Genomic DNA, 18,518 nt, shown 5'->3' with positions numbered 1-18,518 from the left:
CGGGCATCTATTACAGGCCACCACATCAGAATGAGGAAGTTGATGAGGCTTTCTACAGGCCGCTGATAGCAGCCTCACAATCACAGGCCCTGGTTATTGCGGGGGATTTCAACTACTCCGACATTTATTACAAGGCCTACTCAGCCAGCCACCCGCAGTCCAGGAGGTTCCTCCAGTGCATCAATGATAATTTCCTGATGCAAATGGTGGATGCACCAACTAGGAGAGAAGTGCCTTTGGATCTTGTCCTCACTAACAAGGAAGGTTGAAGCAGGGAAGGTTGAGGGCAACCTTGGTTGCAACCATGAGATGGTGCAGTTTAGGATCTCACGTGGCAGGAACAGAATACCAAGCAGAATCGCAACCCTGGACTTCAGTAGGGCCAACTTCGGCCTTTTCAAGCAATTGCTAGGGGAAATCCCACAGGACAGGGTATTTGAATGTGAAGGGGCCCAAGATGGTTAGTTGGATAGTTGGCATTGTCTCTAGGCATATCAAGGATAAAAGGGTCATTAGGGGGAGTCAACATGGCTTCACCACAGGGAAGTCATGCTTAACCAACCTGATAGCCTTTCATAAAGATATAACCAGGTGGATAGATGATGGTAAAGCAGTGGACATGCTCTATCCTGACTTCAGTAAAGCAGTTGACACTATCTCCAACAGCATCCTCACAGCTAAACTGAGGAAGTGTGGTCTGGATGGTGAGGTAGTGAGGTGACTGTGAACTGACTGAAGGAAAGTTGTGGTCAGTGGGATAGAGTCAAGTTGGATGCTCCTGTATCTAGTGGAGTCCCTCAACGGTCAGTACTGGGACCAGTACTATTCAATATATTCAATGACTTGGATGAGGGAATAGGTGTACTGTCAAGCACATTTGCTGATGACACTAAACTGGGAGGAGTGGTTAACATGCCAGAAGTCTGTGCTGCCATCCAGCAAGGCCTAGACAGGCTGGAGAGTTGGGCAGGGAGAAATTTAATGAAATATAATGAGGGCAAGTGTAGAGTTCTGCAGCTTGGCAAGAACAACTCCAGGTACCAGTGTAAATTGGGGACTGACCTGTTGGAGAGCAGTGTAGGGGAAAGGGACCTGGGGGCCCTGGTGGACAGCAGGATTACCATGAGCTTTGAGGCCAAGAAGGCCAATAGCATCCTGGGGTGTGGTTAGTAGGCCGAGAGAGGTTCTCCTCCCCCTCTACTCTGCCCCAGTGAGACTGCATCTGGAATACTGCGTCCAGTTCTAGGCCCTTCAGTTCAAGAAGGGCAGGAAACTGCTTGAGAGTCCAGTTCAGAGCCACAAAGATGATTAAGGGAGTGGAGCATCTCCTTTACGATGAAAGGCTGAGGGAGCTGGGTCTCTGTAGCTTGGAGGAGACTGAGGGGTGACCTTATTAATGTTTATAAATATGTAAAGGATGAGTGTCAGGAGGAGAGAGTCAGGCTCTTCTCAGTGACATTTAATGATAAGACAAGGGGAAATGGGTGCAAGCTGGAAGATAGGAGGTTCCACTTAAATACTGGAAGAAACTTCTTCACGGTGAGGGTGACAGAACACTGGAACAGGCTGCCCAGAGGGGTTGTGGGGTCTTCTCTGGAGACATTCAAAACCTGCCTGGACACGCTCCTGTGTGACCTGATCAGTGTTCCTGCTCCATCAGGGGGATTGGACTAGATGATCTCTCAGGGTCCCTTCCAATCCCTGATCTGTGAAATTAAGGTGGCATGGAGAATTGTGCCATTTCAAACTTCTGAGTGTCAACCTTTGCCATCTGACCATTGTTGACAAGTATACAAACTAAATACAAGCTTCACACTACCACTCCCAACTCCTTTTCTAAACTACTACTGTGCTGCAGTAATGTAGTGATACATCTTTTCTGAAAAAGAAATCAAACTTCTCTGAAACCTGGCATTAAAATGTGTTCTCTTTGTGAAACCCCAGTTTGTATAGCTAAGCATAAAAGTATCCCAGCACAATACAGCAGCTGTATTGGCTTAAATAGCAAGGACTGGCTCCAATGGCTTTGATCAACAACAGTACTGTTGGACATAATACCACATAAAAATAATATACAATTATGGACGCCTAATACTTATATTTGCATAGAGCTATATCTTTAATACATGCACATGCTTTTATGAACATCATCTGTCTTCAGAAATCAAAAATATAAACTGCATGCTACAGGGTAGACCTACCTGACCTCCATGCTCTACGAAGGAACGCAAATGCAAATGAAAGTGCTGCCCGGGATCCAACTCGTGCAAGTCCTTCTACACCTTTCCCTACAGGTCTTGGGCTAAAAAAAAAAAAAAAAAAATCATATTCGCATTGTCTCTATACAGTTTATGTAATAATTACATACATTATAAAAATTAGTAATATGTGTATTTGACAGTTTTCCACTTTATTTATATGCATGCATATACAATTACTTTTTTTAATATAAATAATTGTAAGTTCCTCTTGAGAATGAAGGTGGTCAATATCAAAACAACATATATTCAACTTCAGCTGTTCTAAAACCCAGCTAACTCAATCCCTGACAACAAAAAAGGCTTAATGGATCAAAAAAACAGACTGGCATAATTGCCATAGGAAAGGTTCCTAAGTTACTTAGAATGAAATTATGATTGCATACTAAAAATACACAAGTGTATGATGTTTCATGTACTCATTTTTATCTAGGCTGTTTATACTTCTAGTGTATTTGGACTGCATTACCTAGAATTTTAAATTTTGTATAAATCTTCTCTTCAATTACTGATAATGAACTTCATCCATTTTGTCATTGCCTTTCTTTTCACTTAAGTGTCAATATTACAAATCTCTTTGCAGCTTCTGTATTGGTTTGTGTACAGAAGAGAGAGAACTTTTTGTTGACACTCACTGTGCTCCCAAACATTTTTATTAGCTTTGCTTTTTATGCAAACAATCACATTAATCAAGTAAGCTTTCATTTTTACTTACTAACAGGAGATTCCCTACTGTTTTCTCTTAGGAAGACAAACCTGTTTTTAATCTCACATCACAATGAAAGTGAACTTTCAAGACTTTTTCCAAGCGCGAGATAATTTAAACTGGCTTTTCTTTTTAAGCAGTCTGATAACTTAAATATACCAGTGTTCTTTTTAATCAGAACTGAAAAATTATTCTTCAAAGAACAGATTATTCAGAGAAAGACATTCCCATCAGAACAATCCCATAGACGATAACTCATCTACGATATTTATTTACTGTCTCTTTAATTTTTGAAGCTAGAGCTAATCCAAAATAAAGTTTTCCCTGGTTAAATTGCTTGTTCTGTCCAAGAGCAACCTAGTTCAACTATTGACAAGCTTCTTTAATGCCTCAATTAGTAGTGGGTTTTTTCTATTCTTAGGTCAATAAACTATCTAGATACGGAAAGTAACTAGATAATTTCTTATTCAGATAGTTCTCCTGAAACATTTTCAGATAAAGTGTCTGATTACAACATTTCTCACCCAAGCTAAGGAAAACTACATTCAACTACATGTACTTGCATTTTTAAATTTGTGTGCATAACTGAGCAAATAAATATGAGAAATACATGTTAATGACCAGAAATAATGCTATTGTAACTATGTAATGTCCATCAGCATCATTTCTGAAATAGGCCTTTCCATACATCCAACAGAGTAGAACAAAAGGAGTATCTCCATGGAAGTATGATCACAGCTCAAAGAATAACATCTACTGAAGTGTATTATAATAAAAGACAACCAATATGAACAGAGTCAGCATAAGTAAGCATCAGCCAAGGATGAAAACTGTGTGGTAGATAGCACCACCGAAAACCATCTTAAATAAGAAGACTGTCTTTACTGGTAATGCTTTATGAGGAGAAAGAAATCCCATTAAGCTGTCACACACAAGTTGATAACCCTTCTATGATTTTGCTAATATATTAACTTATCCGTACAACTTGTCATTACCTTTTCTTATCCACAGTAGGCAGAGGAATACTATTGCTTTTCCACTTAACTTTGACATTCTCCTGAAGAACTGTTCTGTTCAATGCAATGAAGTATCGTTCCAGGATAACTAGCCTCTGCTTTAGCCTCATAGCCGAAAGAGCTGTTGTAGCAGTTTGCGTGGCCAGAGCTTGCTGTTCCTTCACTAGTACATGAAGGCACTCTTTCAATTCATTCACATCTAAGAATCAAAGATAGATATAATTTTAGTGGTGTTCCCCTTTGTTACATATACAACCAAAAGAAGTCAAGAAAAATTAAAAACTATGAGCTGACTAGAAGTCAATCTCAAAACCTAGTGAAATTCACTGTTTCCGTATTTAATGTGCACATTTCTAAATAGCAGTATGTATTAAACAATTACAAATCCTATTTAACAGGTGTTTAGACGAAGACTAAGGTTATCATCAAAACTAGTTTTGTGTGAATACATCTTAACCTTCATATTTCATGTCTGAAATTAAAATGCCATAGAAAATATTTATGCAAGTGTTCAAAACAAGTTATACAGCAAATTCTTATCAAGAGCAGACCTCAGAGCCAGACTTCTCCTAAGTACAAGCAACAAACTTGCAAGTACCTAGGAAGACATGCTTTCATTTTGCACTGATACACATTATCTTAAGTTTCTCAGAAGTTATAAAGCTACTCTCAGAAGCTGGAGGGTCACTGCCAAGAGCTGGTTAGCTTCTGAAACAAGCTGTCAGAAATTTAAGACACCCGCAAGTAAAAATCAGCAAATAAAAGATCTGACCTATGTACCAACACCAGAATATTATTTCTTTGCTAACCAGAAAAATCATTCAACAGCCTGAAGTCCTAATTATATAATGACAGATGATAAAGACAGCCTCAAAACACTTGAAAACAGGAATTTTGGAATAATGTTTATTTGGGCTGGGACGGGGGGGAGGTTGGTTATTTCCCCCCACACACTTTTTTTTTTTTTAGCTACATTCTCTGTAGCTTTAATTCTTTGGATAAACATGAACAAAGTCTGTTCTTGGAAGGGTTTTTTCTTTCCTCTCCCTTTATTAAAAGTCTGATCACTGGGCCACCACTCTGCTTTTCTCTTCATTACGGTACTCCTCCCTAAGCCAACCACCAGCATTTGCTGCCTGGCTGCCACACAGCAGTGACTTTGTTTTAACTGACACCTGACTAAGGGCTATGAAAAAAAAAATGCATATCTGCACCTATGTAACCATGTTTGTGAAAAGATGGCAACAGCCTCACAGGAAAAAAAATGGAATAGCCTCCAAGCTATAGAAATTCAGACACTCATGGTAGCATCTGGAGTTGAAAATTGTACCTAATGAGGCACAAGGCTTTTTTTCTTTTGTAAATGTAACTCTCTAAAGTATTTCAAAGTTTTGTCCCCTCTATGATACATCTCTGCAGAGCCAGCAGAGAATTCAAGCGGCCTTCTCTGCCACCATATCACATTGCAGTCACATACAGCTTGTTGTCAGCCATTACCCCAGCCTGTTTTCAACAGTGCTACTCACATTTCACTATTTCATGTGTTAAATTCCTTTCCCTGAGGCAATTTGCATTTTTCCGCTTATGACGAAGAACTGACTTTTTCAACGACTAAGAACAGTAAGCGTTCCTTACAGTCTAAACATTAAGGAATTAGACAAAAGTAATAGCAGCTATTATATACATCCATACTTTGGCTCAACAACAGGAAATATGACAAAAAAAGCCACAGTACCCTTAATTTTTGCCCCATAAAATTCCCTACAAAGACATTTATAGCACAGTTGTCTGTCATAGTTGAACAGAGTTACTTCAGATCACTATGTAAACTAATCATAAATAAAACAAATGCCTGCTAAAGGCATGTTTGATTTGGCTTTGGACAAGAGGGAATGAGTTGCACCAGGGGAGGTTCAGGTTGGAAATGAGGAGACATTTATTCTCAGGAAGAGCAGTCAGGCATTGGGACAGGTTGCCCAGGTAGGTGGTGGAGTCACCATCCCTGGGGGTGTTCAAGGAAAGGCTGGACGTGGTGCTTAGGGACATGGTTTAGCGGGTGACATTGGTGATAGGGGGATGGTTAGACCAGATGATCTTGGAGGGCTTTTCCAACCTGAATGATTCTGATTCTGTAATTACGTCCTTTAACATGATGTAAGTTTACTGGGAAGCTTTCATGGATGACTATGAGTCCCCAGCCTGAAGCTCCAGTATACCTCCAAATCAATACCGTAATTCTGAAGGAAAAAACTCAGTTGAAAAGTGTTAACATTACTCAGCTACTGCACTTCAGAGTACTGTACCAGAACATGGCCAGTATCGACACACCAGCTTCATGATCCCTCTAAATAAACCACCACAAGACACAAAAATCAGCTTTTTCCCCCTTCCAAAACCCTGAAGCCCCATCCATCACTACTTACCACTGGAATACAACAATGAAGGAAAAAAACTCACACTTTGTTTTACAAAGAGATTTTTAAGAAAATATATCGTTCTTTTTGTCAACCAATTTCACTCTGCAGGTTCATTCCCCATATTACATACTCATGTATCCACAGGAAAAGTAAATAAACAGTTGATGGAAAAAAAAGGCACTTTCATTACCGTCTGTGTTTGGGGAAAATGATACAGTCAATGCTTGGTGCTACAGAAACGAAGAACTAAGTGCCAGACTCCACAGAGTCTATAAAGTAACAGAGAGCTACAGTATTCATAATCCCCTCCTGGCTGACAAGTTATCTAAAGGTGAACGGCCCCTCAAATTCTTTCTGAGAGTTAAAGAACGGTATGTTTTCTGGTGACAGAGCCCTTCATTTCAAAATAACACGCTTAATAAACATGTGGCACAGGGGCTACTGGAAAGAATCAGGAGGGGCAGAGACTACCTATATTAGACATAATTCCTTATGAGGAAGTTTCCCTAGAAGACCGCAACTGAACACTTCCATAATTGGGTCCAATCAGCCACATTACTGCTGTTATGAACACCCCATCCACTCTGATGGAATAGGTGACACCACAAACTCTGAATGCAAAAAAAAAAACTCCCTACAATAGCACATACAATGCATGCAAGTCCAGCAGTAGCAGTTTTCAAGCTGACCATTGTATACAAACACAATACCATGTCTTTACAGGAAAAAAAAAAAGTTTCATCTGCGGCACCTACAAAATTAATTCCTAGCATAATACATACTGCGGATAACCTGTAAGACACTCAACAAGATGGTCAATGATCTGATATGACAACTGGCTCATCTGACAAAAAATAACATTACTGTAGCTTTTTAGATACCTCAAAGGTTCAATTCTATTTTAATACAGAAGATCTACATAATACTTCAAGGCAACTGGAATTGAGTCCTACTAAGCTACACAAAGTTTCACAAACAAACCTTCACAATAGCACTTTCTAAAGCAAGGGATATTTCATTTCAAATGCAAGTTATTTTTCTTTCCTGTCCAAGTCAATAAACATGCATGAACCATTAACTTCACTGACTTCAGCTCTGGTAAAAATTCTTTCCCTTTACTCTTCCTTTTCCTTTACTCTTTTACTCTTTCTTTTCCTTTACTCACTTTGCTTTCACAATCTGAAATGGCTACAATTTTAGGAGGCTTTCTCCCAAAATTAAGTAATCCCATTCTTAAAATACTTTATACATACTTTATTATTTCAATAATCCAAAAGAAATTTCACATGCCAAGTGTAGGTAAAGACTGGAACAGCTATTCCAGACAATGTTAGCTATAATAATCCTACAACTCAGATGTGCCTCAAAACTGAACCAAGGACAGCATTGTTTTGTTAGAAGTAACACTGTTGGGGGAAAAGGGTGCCCGGGTGTCTTTGGATTTTTTGTCTATTTTTAAAGCGAGCTGTATCTATGCACTTCACATATTTAAATCTTCTTCCGTAAGTAAATTAGTCTTGATGAAAATTCAGTTCCTCTTCAGAATTTTTTAAATACATTAGGGAACCGACCAAGTGAGATCAGTCAAGCCTGAACAACATATATTACCAAGTACCTAAACAGAATGAGAGAATAGGTTATTAATAGCAACGATTCAAGTTTCATCTGAGAAGGTTACAGCGAACTCTTCAAACAAAACTGTTTATGCCACTAGGCCAGTCCTTGATGCCAGATGTCCCTTGCAACATTCTGCTTTGTCAGTTATTTTATGAAGGGTAGAGACAAATAATTTACCTAATCCATACCTACAATGTAAGGCTTGATGTCATAACACACAAGTTTAAATTCTCAAGTTATCATTAGCAGAATACTTGTTAAGTGAGAACTACAGTCAGATATGTTCCTGGCTGCAGTGGAGGCAGGTAAGGGTTTTACCATCTTCTATTAAAATTTATCACATCCCTCCCTCCCCACAGCAGCTAACATAACTACGTGTCTTCACTTCTTAATTCATCCTGCCAGAAATTCCCTGCATTAGAAGTAAAAATACCAGCAGTGTTTATCCTAGATCATTTGACAGAACAGGGTTAAGCAGTGATGCGTTGTCTAGTTACGTCAGCAAATCCGAGGGGGTCAAAACAAGCAGCTGAAGACAGTAACTTCTTAAATCACCTCAGCCACAGCCAATACATTAACCTGACATGAGTTTAAGGCAGGTAGCCTGTTAAAGGCACGTTTGCTCCATTATTAACCTTAAAATAACATACTAAAAGGTTTCTTAATGTTTATGTCAGTAGCTCTTGCAGAGAACTCCACAGTGACAAATAAGGATCATGAAAAATGCCCGTATCAGAACTGAAAAGTTTCAAGGACTTCCACTGAGTCACAAGCTTCAGCAAAAGGCAAATACAGATGATACAGTCTAAAGAGATTTCAGACCTGAAATTTCAAAACACATTTCAAACAATTTGGCAAGAACATACCACTATAAAGAGCACACATTTCCTGTCAGCAGCAGAGCTAATGTGCTCTAATTTCCTACAGCTTTTTATGTTTTGTCTCGTCTCTTTCCCCTCCTACTATACAATACTTCCACTGGACAAAGAGCAGCCAGAGGATGCAGTCAGCTCAGCTTAACACACATCTGGCAGGACAGCAAGCCAATGCCACAAACACACAGTGGATTCAAAAGCAAGAGGGAAAAACAAAAATACCATCACATCCACCTGATTTCCCTCAGAAACATGGCTAAATATACTCCTGTAATTATTTTATACTAAGAACACAGGAGGCTCCCCCTGAGCCCCAGGCAGCACTTCTGTGCTGTGCGGGTGAGGAGCTCTGGCACGGGCTGCCCAGAGAGGCCGTGGGGTCTCCTCCTTGGGGATCTCCAAAAGCCGCCTGGAGATGGGCCTGGGCAGCCTGCGCTGGGTGGCCCTGCTGGAGCAGGGCTTGGGCCTGGTGGCCTCCAGAGGGCCCTGACAGCCTCAGCCCCGCTGTGGTTCTGTGAAAGAACCTAATTCCTAATGGGTGGTTAGCTTTTTGCTTCCTTCTCTCCGCTCCCCCATTCAAAGGACACCCGTTAGCACACCTCACCTTATTCATATTTAGTGAGGGAAAAGATTCAACATCCAAAGATGCTTGGAGCCAGACAATAACTTTCAAGTTGGCTGTGTGAGGGATTTAAAATCTGTTTGAAGTGGTAAGAAAGAAAAAAAACAGGGAGGCAGGAGTTCTGAGAGATGTAGAACAGGAGGCAGACCCTGGGCAAATGTCATCCTTTCACTGAACCATTGTTTTTATCAGCTTTTCTAAAGCTGAACTTTAAAATAATCTTTTTTTTTTTTAATCAAAGTAGAAATGTGTAGAAACTTTTCATCTGTTGTTAAAAAAAAGACTTTTCAATGCCACCAATGCTTTTAGTTACTTCTGTTCACAATACAAACTTGATTCATTTAAAAGCTCTTACAGGATAAAACTTCAGCATGTCTCCCCCCTTTCTTACAAAAGACAAAGATTGAACTGATGTTGCCAGTGACTTGTTTCTCATGTGTTCTCACTGAATTCACAAGGGTAGTTTTCACCTCCCCTCCCTTAGGTATTGCCTCTGAACCACTTCTCAGCACACTTAGCTATACTAACATTACCACGGAAACAAGAGGCAGCATTATCTCCAAACAAGCTCTCAGCTGTACTTGAGGAGCCCCCAGAAGTGCTGTGCCATGACAGTGATTTACCAGCATAATGGTTTAATTTGTTGTAATACGGACTGCTAAATCAGGCCTGACTACCCAAGAAAACTGATGAAAGTAATAAAACAAGATTTTTAAGAAAAATCAGAAGGACTGGCTAATGAATACACAATCTTGTGGGGACACGACAAATGGAAGATGTTTTAAATAAGCACTTATATCAAAATGAGGCCTGAATCTGGCATCAAGTAAGAGCTGAACATGAAATGGATGAACACTGAAGCCTCAGAGAAGAAAAAACAGCTTAAAAGTCAAATAATAAACTACCCATGTTTTTATTACTATATTATGCTTTTTTTTTTTTTCAGAACTTAGCATAGTAAGGCTGCTCAAAAAAAAAAAAAACACTGCAAGTACAACATCTTCACCCTGTTCTGGTGGTGATCTCAGCATAAATTAGAACTGAGGAAAGCATTTTGCTTTGCTGAACTTGTGCCCAGATCACAAAACAGAGTGGAAGACAAAAAGCACTGCTTCTCAACACATTTTATGAAGAGCCTTTTTTTTGTGCTTTCTCCAAATCCCTCAGTTCTCATGGGGAAGGGATGTCACAAGGCCCAGCAACCTGGATTAGCCTGCTGAAGTTCAATAGCATGATCCTCCAGACTTCTTGGCAAAGTAAGATTGTATTACAGCACTTCTAGAACACAGATAATCCACTATCTAATGTCGAGATACAACTTTCATAATGTAAATCATTAAATTCAGTAAATATAGCTCAGGGTATTAACCTGAAACTCGTAAAGGAATATAAACCAAGTGAAAACACAATAAGTCTTTAATTCTTACTGGATCAGTAGGAATACCTTTAGAAAACAATTCTGGTTTTCAAAAGCTCCTTCATGCTTTTGACAAATACTGAAGGATCAATTTTAGTTTTTCGGAAGGATGACAGAAGACAAGCTTAAAATAGTTTTTCTTGTTTTAGGTGACAGATGCAAAGCACCAAGATTGAATTAATTCTCTGGGTTGTTTTTTTTTTTTTTTTTTCAAAATCAATTGCCAAGCCACAAAAACTAGTGTGGTGCAAAAAGCAACTGTTAACTCTATTTCTTACAAATGCAAAACAAAAAAGCTACCTACAATTGAGTGAAAGCCACCTGTAACCCTTTTATAAATAAAATAAAAGTGTGTTTATAGTATTGTTTCAGGATTTATCTGTCCCAGACAGTTAAATCAGATCAAGGTGATGTGAACTTCCAGCACAAAAGGTAACTGAAACCAAGGAATACAAATTCAGTACATTAAGTCTTCATAAATATTTATTCTAGAAATAACATGCTCAACAATAATGAGCCATACGATATATAAGCACTGAAAATTAATACAAGAACTAACTTTTTTTCCTGAAACCTCCATACACAAACACACACCCCTTGTTTTCTAAACAGCCTTTATTTATTTTAAAATTTTAAAGAAATCATTGGAAAGTAAATTTAAAGGCCAGCCCTTATCCCAAACACCCTGGTCAGTTGAGAGAAATTTGGTAGGAGAGTTAGTATTTACATTAACATTTTTTTTACAATAGATTTACTCTACTCTTCAGCAACAAGCACTAAATACAAGTATAAAACAAAAATAACATGACCTTTAGCTTGCGTCTCTTCAACACAGTCTCCCTTCTTTAACACTCCCTCCCCCTTCCACTGTAATGGCAATTCTTCTCATTCCTCCTACACTGCAAGATTCTGTCCTACTTCTAGAGTGACATCAAGCCCATCTGCCCTTCTGTCCTTAAGAAAGGGGAAAAAGCTGGCTGGCACAGAGCAGAGGACAGCAGACTGGCAGCTGACCTGTGGCTCAACAGAAGCAAGTTACATAGCTTCCCTAGCAAAGACGGCTATGCGGATCCAGATTCTGGCACTGAAGAGAGAATGCTCTTGCCAGGGATCCTCAAGTGATTCAGGGTGAGGGGAAAGGAACAGGGGCACAACAGATGTCCCTGAAGTTTGTACATTCCAGTATCTGAATCTGGTAGTATCCGGCACCAGAAGTACTAAACAAACCACTGAAGCGAAGCTTCTTCTGTAACGTTGCTGTTGAAGTTGTACCATTTCAGACAATGTGTTGCTGCTCTGCAGCAATAAGGAGTTACAAACTTCAGCTGGCTTCAATATCAGAATCAGTATTTTATAGAGCCACAGTTGAAGATGTGAACACAGACTATTTTCCCATTGACATCACAGGTGACATTACTGTCAGCAAAGGTCAGGACAGACAGTTAATTGAACAAACCCTTTCAACATTCCTCCCATGATTCACTCAAACTCCTTCATATCAGACCACTAATCCAAAAAGAAAAATCACCCATTAAGCCTTTATTGCCTGCAGAAAATTCAGGCTTCAGAAACTACGCATTTTTTGTGTGTCTGTAACTGCACAGAAATCTAAAGGCATCTTAACATTTCACTGTATAACTGCATTTGTTCCAAGCCAATTTATCATTCCTTCAAGTAGTACGAAAGGTGCAAATTGACTCTTCAAGTCGTGAGTGCAATTAAACCCAAAAGCAGTTATGGCAAATGTTTAACTTGTATCACAGCTAACCACTTACCAAACTTAATCCACTAACCCAACAGATGCATCTTGATCCAATTACCTCTTGATGCTACAAAAGCAGTGATCAGTATAGAACATATGAGAATCATCAGTGAGAATCATCAAAACAGCCACAATACCTGGTTGTTTGCCCCACACCCAACTCTCAACAATCGATTTGGCCCTGTAAGTAGGTGGTGGAGCCTCTTCTTCATCTTTCTTTTCTTTGTCATTTTGCTCTTCTTTCTTTGATGCAGTTTGGCATTCAGTGCTATCATCTAAAGAAAAAAAAAAAACAGTTAAACTACTTCCTCCTTTAATTCTCATAGTCCACATATTTACAGCAATGTTGTCTATCATTAAGAGAACAAAGAAGGGAAAAGAAAATGGTATGCACCATGTTAACTGCCACAGGTGCTAGGTCTCATGTTACATTTCATAACACAGTGACTTTAAAATGTTGAAATCACTGCTACAACCTCCTAGGTAATTGATTAAAATCCACACTAACACAAAAGGTCAGCATTGCAATAAATGCACTTTAAGTCAGCCTTTGCTCTCAACTACCTCTGTTTCTGTTTCATTTACTGGTTTTCATACTCCAACATGTAAAATACAGCAATTGGCTTAATTTCAAAATCAAGGAGAGCTATACATTGACCTTTACACTAATTTTATGCAGCAGTATTTCAACATTTCTAACATATCTAGCATCTTAGTAATTACCAGCAAGCAATAATACCACCACTTTCTACCCAAGCAATAAAAAGCATTTGCAATCCTTTTAAGATTACTTTCATGAAGACAGAAAACAGACATTAGTCACTTATCTCTGTAATCAAAGACTGCGTGAAAGCCCCAATTTGCTAAACACAGTAGAACCAGACAGCTGGAAGTCTCTCTCTCCTTATTCGTATGGATTTCCATACCCTTACCTCCAGCCAGTTCAACATGCAAAACTGCCTTGCAATTCAGGGCCTCGCAGGCAACTGCATTTCTCACTGTGACCCTTCATTTCTAAAAATATCCCCCCCAGATTTCTCGATTCTAGCATTTGCAACCTATCCTTGAAGAGATTAGACTCAGACATTTTTACCAGGCTCTTAAAAATTACTGGTCCTCCACTCCTATCTGCCAAGCCAGACTACACAGACTCCTTCCCAGAAGCCCCGGCCACAACAATCAAGAATTAGAATTGTGTCTTTCCTCCCATGTCACCCCCCATCACCAAACACACACAATCGCACTAGCACACTTCGGGAGATGATAGTAAGTAAGCAAGAGGTTTACAGCTGCAGCTAGATACAACACATCTGATTGCACCTATCCCACTTGGGTATCAAAGGCTCTCATTACTTCAGAGCACGCAAACCAGTACAATTTCCAAAAACATTCAACTATTTCCTCCATCTGGCTTAAAGAAAAAAATGAATGTCTGATCTGGTTGTAACTGGATCTGTGATTGACTATTTGTTAAACACTTCCTTGGCTGCAGACAATAGCACCTCCCAAAATATGCTTTTTTAAGCTGCCTTAATCATACAAGTTTTAAATTAAAGCCAATGTTTCATAACCCGCAACACGCAGTAGCACTCAGGAGGTGGCACCTGAAGGCAAGAGGAAAAAAACAGGAGACAATTGCACAATGCGTGCTACAGTTGAGATTGTGGGCTAAGGAAGGGATAACAAAGGTCACCTGAGCACAGTAAAAAGAAAGTGGAGTATCCACGCTACAAGTGGAAGCTACACCAAATACAACCATCTCTCTCAAATACCAAGGAGCATCCAACAGTTCAGCAGTCATCAGCATAATAAAACGTGTCCAAAAAATTACTGAATTTAGCTGGTTTTACTCCAAGGCGTCAGTAACATTAGAGGGCATAAATCCCATTATACAGTTAAAGCAAGCACCCTGTTTAGCCAGAGCAGTTCAGGCGATTCCCACAATAACACCACGCTCTCGCTGTTTCTCCACTCACCCACACATCTACAGATACGCTCCACAGGAGCTGCTGGGATTTCAGGCAGTGGGTAGAAGGGTGCTGTGCCAAGACACTATGTTTTGCAGAGAGCTGCAAGAGAACTTGTTATGCTTTTTAACAGATCCTTGGCAAAGGATGACAACAAAGGGCTACGAACTTAGTCCCTCGCTGCAAGTAGATGAGGTCCCAGCCCAGGTTGGAACTGCAGCCTCGTGTCGTACACAAATAACCTTGACATTAAACATACACAAATCCACTAGGAGGAGTTTCTTTAATTTACTATATGAGCAGAAAAGGAAGGTAGGGGGAGAAGGAGGGAGCTGAGCTAAAAGGAAAAAAAAAAGCAAACCACATTAAAAGCCCATGACAAATTGTTTCACAAAGACTTCACTATACTTGCACAAAGCCACTTTCTCTGTAGGGACAATGCCGGTATCAGTCTAAATTAAAAGCAGCAGCACGGACTTCATATTCATGGAAGCTCAGTTATGCTTAAAGAAAGGGATTGCAGAAAGGGAACCCCAAAGAAAGTGGGGGCAGGAAGGAAGAAATCTTGAGCAAAGCCAGCACAGACCAAAATAACAAAAAACAAAGCAGTTTTCAAAAGAACACGCACACACACAAAAAAAAGAGGTGGCGGTGTGACAGCCTATTTTAACATCATTTTTTCTTAGACTTAAGTGTGAATACTGAGGATTGTAATGGGAAAACACCTGTGTTATAGTTCCCCAAATGAACTTTCTCTTAACTCTCTTTTGGTTTATAATCATAAGCTTCCAGGATGAGGTAGGTATGCTCACAGAGTAAAAACTGAGCAACTGAAGTAATCATTCTCAGCTAGAGGTTAGCTCCGAAAGCAAAGCACAAGAACTCTCCACATGCTCAGTCTTGGACAACAATAGCCTAACCCCACATAAAGAGGGGACAGAAAGGAAGCAGCTCAAGGTGGGCCTTATTTTCTTCACTGAACGTGAAATGTAACTGGCACACCATAATTGCCTCAAGCACCTACTACAGTAAGACCTTGTGCTGCTCCTGAATTCCAACAACTGACAGAGTCAGGAATTCCTCAGCAGAAGAAAAAAGCCTGCAACCATTTCCCAGCAGATGTTGCTACAAATACCTTGCCACTCACAAGGCACAAGTTACAGAGTGTGCTTTAAGGGCAGGCTGCGTTTCACAACTACTCTAAAATAGTATTTGGTAATCTGAGATCGAGGAAATGTTTCAATACCAATAACAAATAACCAGTTCTCTCCGCCAAAGAACGGACTAGGAGATAACAGCATTAGCATATGAAGCCCAAACAGCCAAGCCATCTCTTACAGTTCCTTTTCCCATAACCACCAACCCTTCAGAGGATCAGCAACTTAATGAGATCTGCAGCATCTGCAAGCAACATGTTTATGAAAACTTCTCCCAGACTTGATATCCTAATCAGAAATAAAGTTTGTCTTCTAGGGTATGCTACTTTTTAAATGATTTTTTAAAATCTGTTGGACATGCAATAAAGCATTTTGTAGTTATGAAGTCAAACTGTCCAATAGGATGACTGTGGACTTCCCCCGTCCTTCAAAGAGAATGATAATCCACAGCTGAATACTGAATGCTTGAGGCACTGGGTACAGCCAATATAACTAGCTTGCTACAGGCAGAAACAAGGAAGAGAAAAGAGGCACTTTCCACTTTTAAAATGTATTTCTTACGTGGGAAAGGAGGCTCAAAGCAGGAGACAGCCTGCATGCCTGCTCACTGCTACAGTTTCATATACATGTTGTCTAAACAGTAGCCAGCATAACCAATTCCCACATACCATTATTCTCATTACAAAGGTTTGAGCTTTGCCAGCCTCTCTGCAATCACTTGGGCATTTGGACTTGATCATCTGTTTGCAGACACGATGCTGAGTGAGGTGCGTGCACTCAACAGGCTGACAAAGGTCCAACTTTCAGATAAGGGGCACAACAGAAGAGAAGAAACCCACTGTGCTTACCAGTGACAGGACAGAGGCATGAAGTTGACTATTTTATGGTTTTACCTTATTTAAAATAGCTAATTGAAACAGGAATTCTGTTTACACATAAGTTTGTGGAAACAAAAAAGGACTTGTGTGGTCAACTGACTTCTTCAAAATGTACAGTAATGGCTTCCAAACTTAAAAATTTAATAGGGAAAAATATTAAATACTTTTTAATATTTTCAGACATTAAACTTAGCCAATTTTCCTGATGGCAGCCTGACTACCTTTTAAGTATGTCATACTGCAAGTGCACCTGAATTTGAACACCACTACTGTCACAGCTGTGCCCTTAGGTGATACTTGGAAACATGCAAACTCATTTCCCTGGATGCATTAATCACACACATTTCTCTGAAAGTGCCATGAAGAAAAAACAAAGAGGTTATGCCTATAAAAATGTTTCTGCTAACAGGGAAAACAAATGCAGTATTTGCATTTTCTTCCTAGAGGAGAGAAGGAATGCTTTTCACTATCAATAACATGGTCTTCCAGTTTACTGCCTCTGCTGATTACCCACTGCAAGAATGAAGCACCTCTTCCAAGCAGCCCAGCCAGCACTAGCAGAGAACTACAGCACTAGTTAAGTAAAAAGGATTATAACATATGAATATAAATCAAAACTTCTCAAAACAGACTAAATAAAAAGGACTACCTACAGCAACCTCTCATCTCCAAATTAGTCAATAGAGGAGCATAATCCAAATATTGATATTAAAATACATTGCTTTTAATATAAAAACACTAGGATTTACGTGAATCTAGTTACTGGCATGCGCTTTTCCCTTTCCTCTTGAAAGAGATTTGTATATCATTCATGTAAAAAAATGAACTACTAACTAAACAGACTGAAGTATTCCACATTTTCATTTCATGAAATTGAATTTGAGCTGCAAAATGACCATCAGTTTTTCTGGTTTCATGACTCACTACTGCCTAACAGAATCAAACGTACAATCTGATCAACGCTGACCAGAAATAGCCTCAATTAACTTTTCCTTTTCAAAGTTCAAGTCTAGTAAGCAAAACAGTTACATCTTACAAATCCTGCAGTCCAGCACAGTGGCTAACTACACTGAAATAATTCATACACTGATCTGAATATACCCTTCTCAGGCTCTTAACTCTTAAAATTTCTAAACTACTGTAGCTGTTCAAAAGAATAGGTGTTTTAAAAGCACTTTGGTAGAAAACATACTCCAGCAGTAGAAAAGAACAGACATGACCTCCACTCTACTGGACCTACACTTCACCCCTCCAAAGGAACAAAAAGGCAGACTACTTGTGCTATTTGTGCTAACTGAACATTGACATTTTTAAGAAAATTCTTGCTACTTTCCACAAACCCCATTATTGATAAAGGCAAAACTAAATGGCATGCCAAATCCAGGTATTTCAGAAAGCTGAAAATCATTGATTATCCAATCACAGACATTAATAATTCTCCATTCCTTTTGTAAAATATTGAGTAAGTCTCTAATCAAAGAATGTGATTATTAATCTGAATACATATGTTACTCTGTCATTTGATTTGCAGTGTTTGACCTGCCCTAAAGGAAACTAGAAGACAAAAAAAAGCACTACATGTGCAGCTGGATTGTGGACAGTTTTCAGCTGACCTTTTAGTCACTTCATGAAGACTATAAACAAAATTAGAAATAGCACTATCACCTTTACCCCCTTCCTCAGCCCACTTCCTTTAGACAAAGGCCTCAGCTATAAACACACCAAGCAGAGTGAACAAAATGACACTGCCAAGCCTCACTCATCATAACACGAGTGGTTACAATGTTTAAATTAAAGAGACTGGAACAGATTTAAGCCTTCATTTG

General features: G+C 39.4%; 1 protein-coding gene across 6 annotated transcripts in view; it reads right to left on the bottom strand.

The window, feature by feature from the left end:
• HERC2 (HECT and RLD domain containing E3 ubiquitin protein ligase 2) overlaps positions 1–18,518 on the bottom strand; it is a 111,697-nt gene that overhangs the window by 82,001 nt on the left and 11,178 nt on the right. For all 6 annotated transcript variants that reach the window (XM_035315121.1, XM_035315145.1, XM_035315135.1 and 3 more), the window contains exons 4-6: positions 12,828–12,965; positions 3,960–4,179; positions 2,202–2,302 (exon numbers count right to left, since the gene is read on the bottom strand). In XM_035315121.1, the coding sequence (XP_035171012.1) occupies positions 2,202–2,302; positions 3,960–4,179; positions 12,828–12,965 (459 nt within the window). The remainder of the gene's footprint in view (positions 1–2,201; positions 2,303–3,959; positions 4,180–12,827; positions 12,966–18,518) is intronic.

The sequence above is a fragment of the Oxyura jamaicensis genome, chromosome 1 (assembly GCF_011077185.1).
Source record: "Oxyura jamaicensis isolate SHBP4307 breed ruddy duck chromosome 1, BPBGC_Ojam_1.0, whole genome shotgun sequence".
Classification (NCBI taxonomy): Eukaryota; Metazoa; Chordata; class Aves; order Anseriformes; family Anatidae; genus Oxyura; species Oxyura jamaicensis.
The sequence above is the reverse complement of the archived record's forward strand: the minus strand, read 5'-3'. Positions and strand labels throughout refer to the sequence as shown.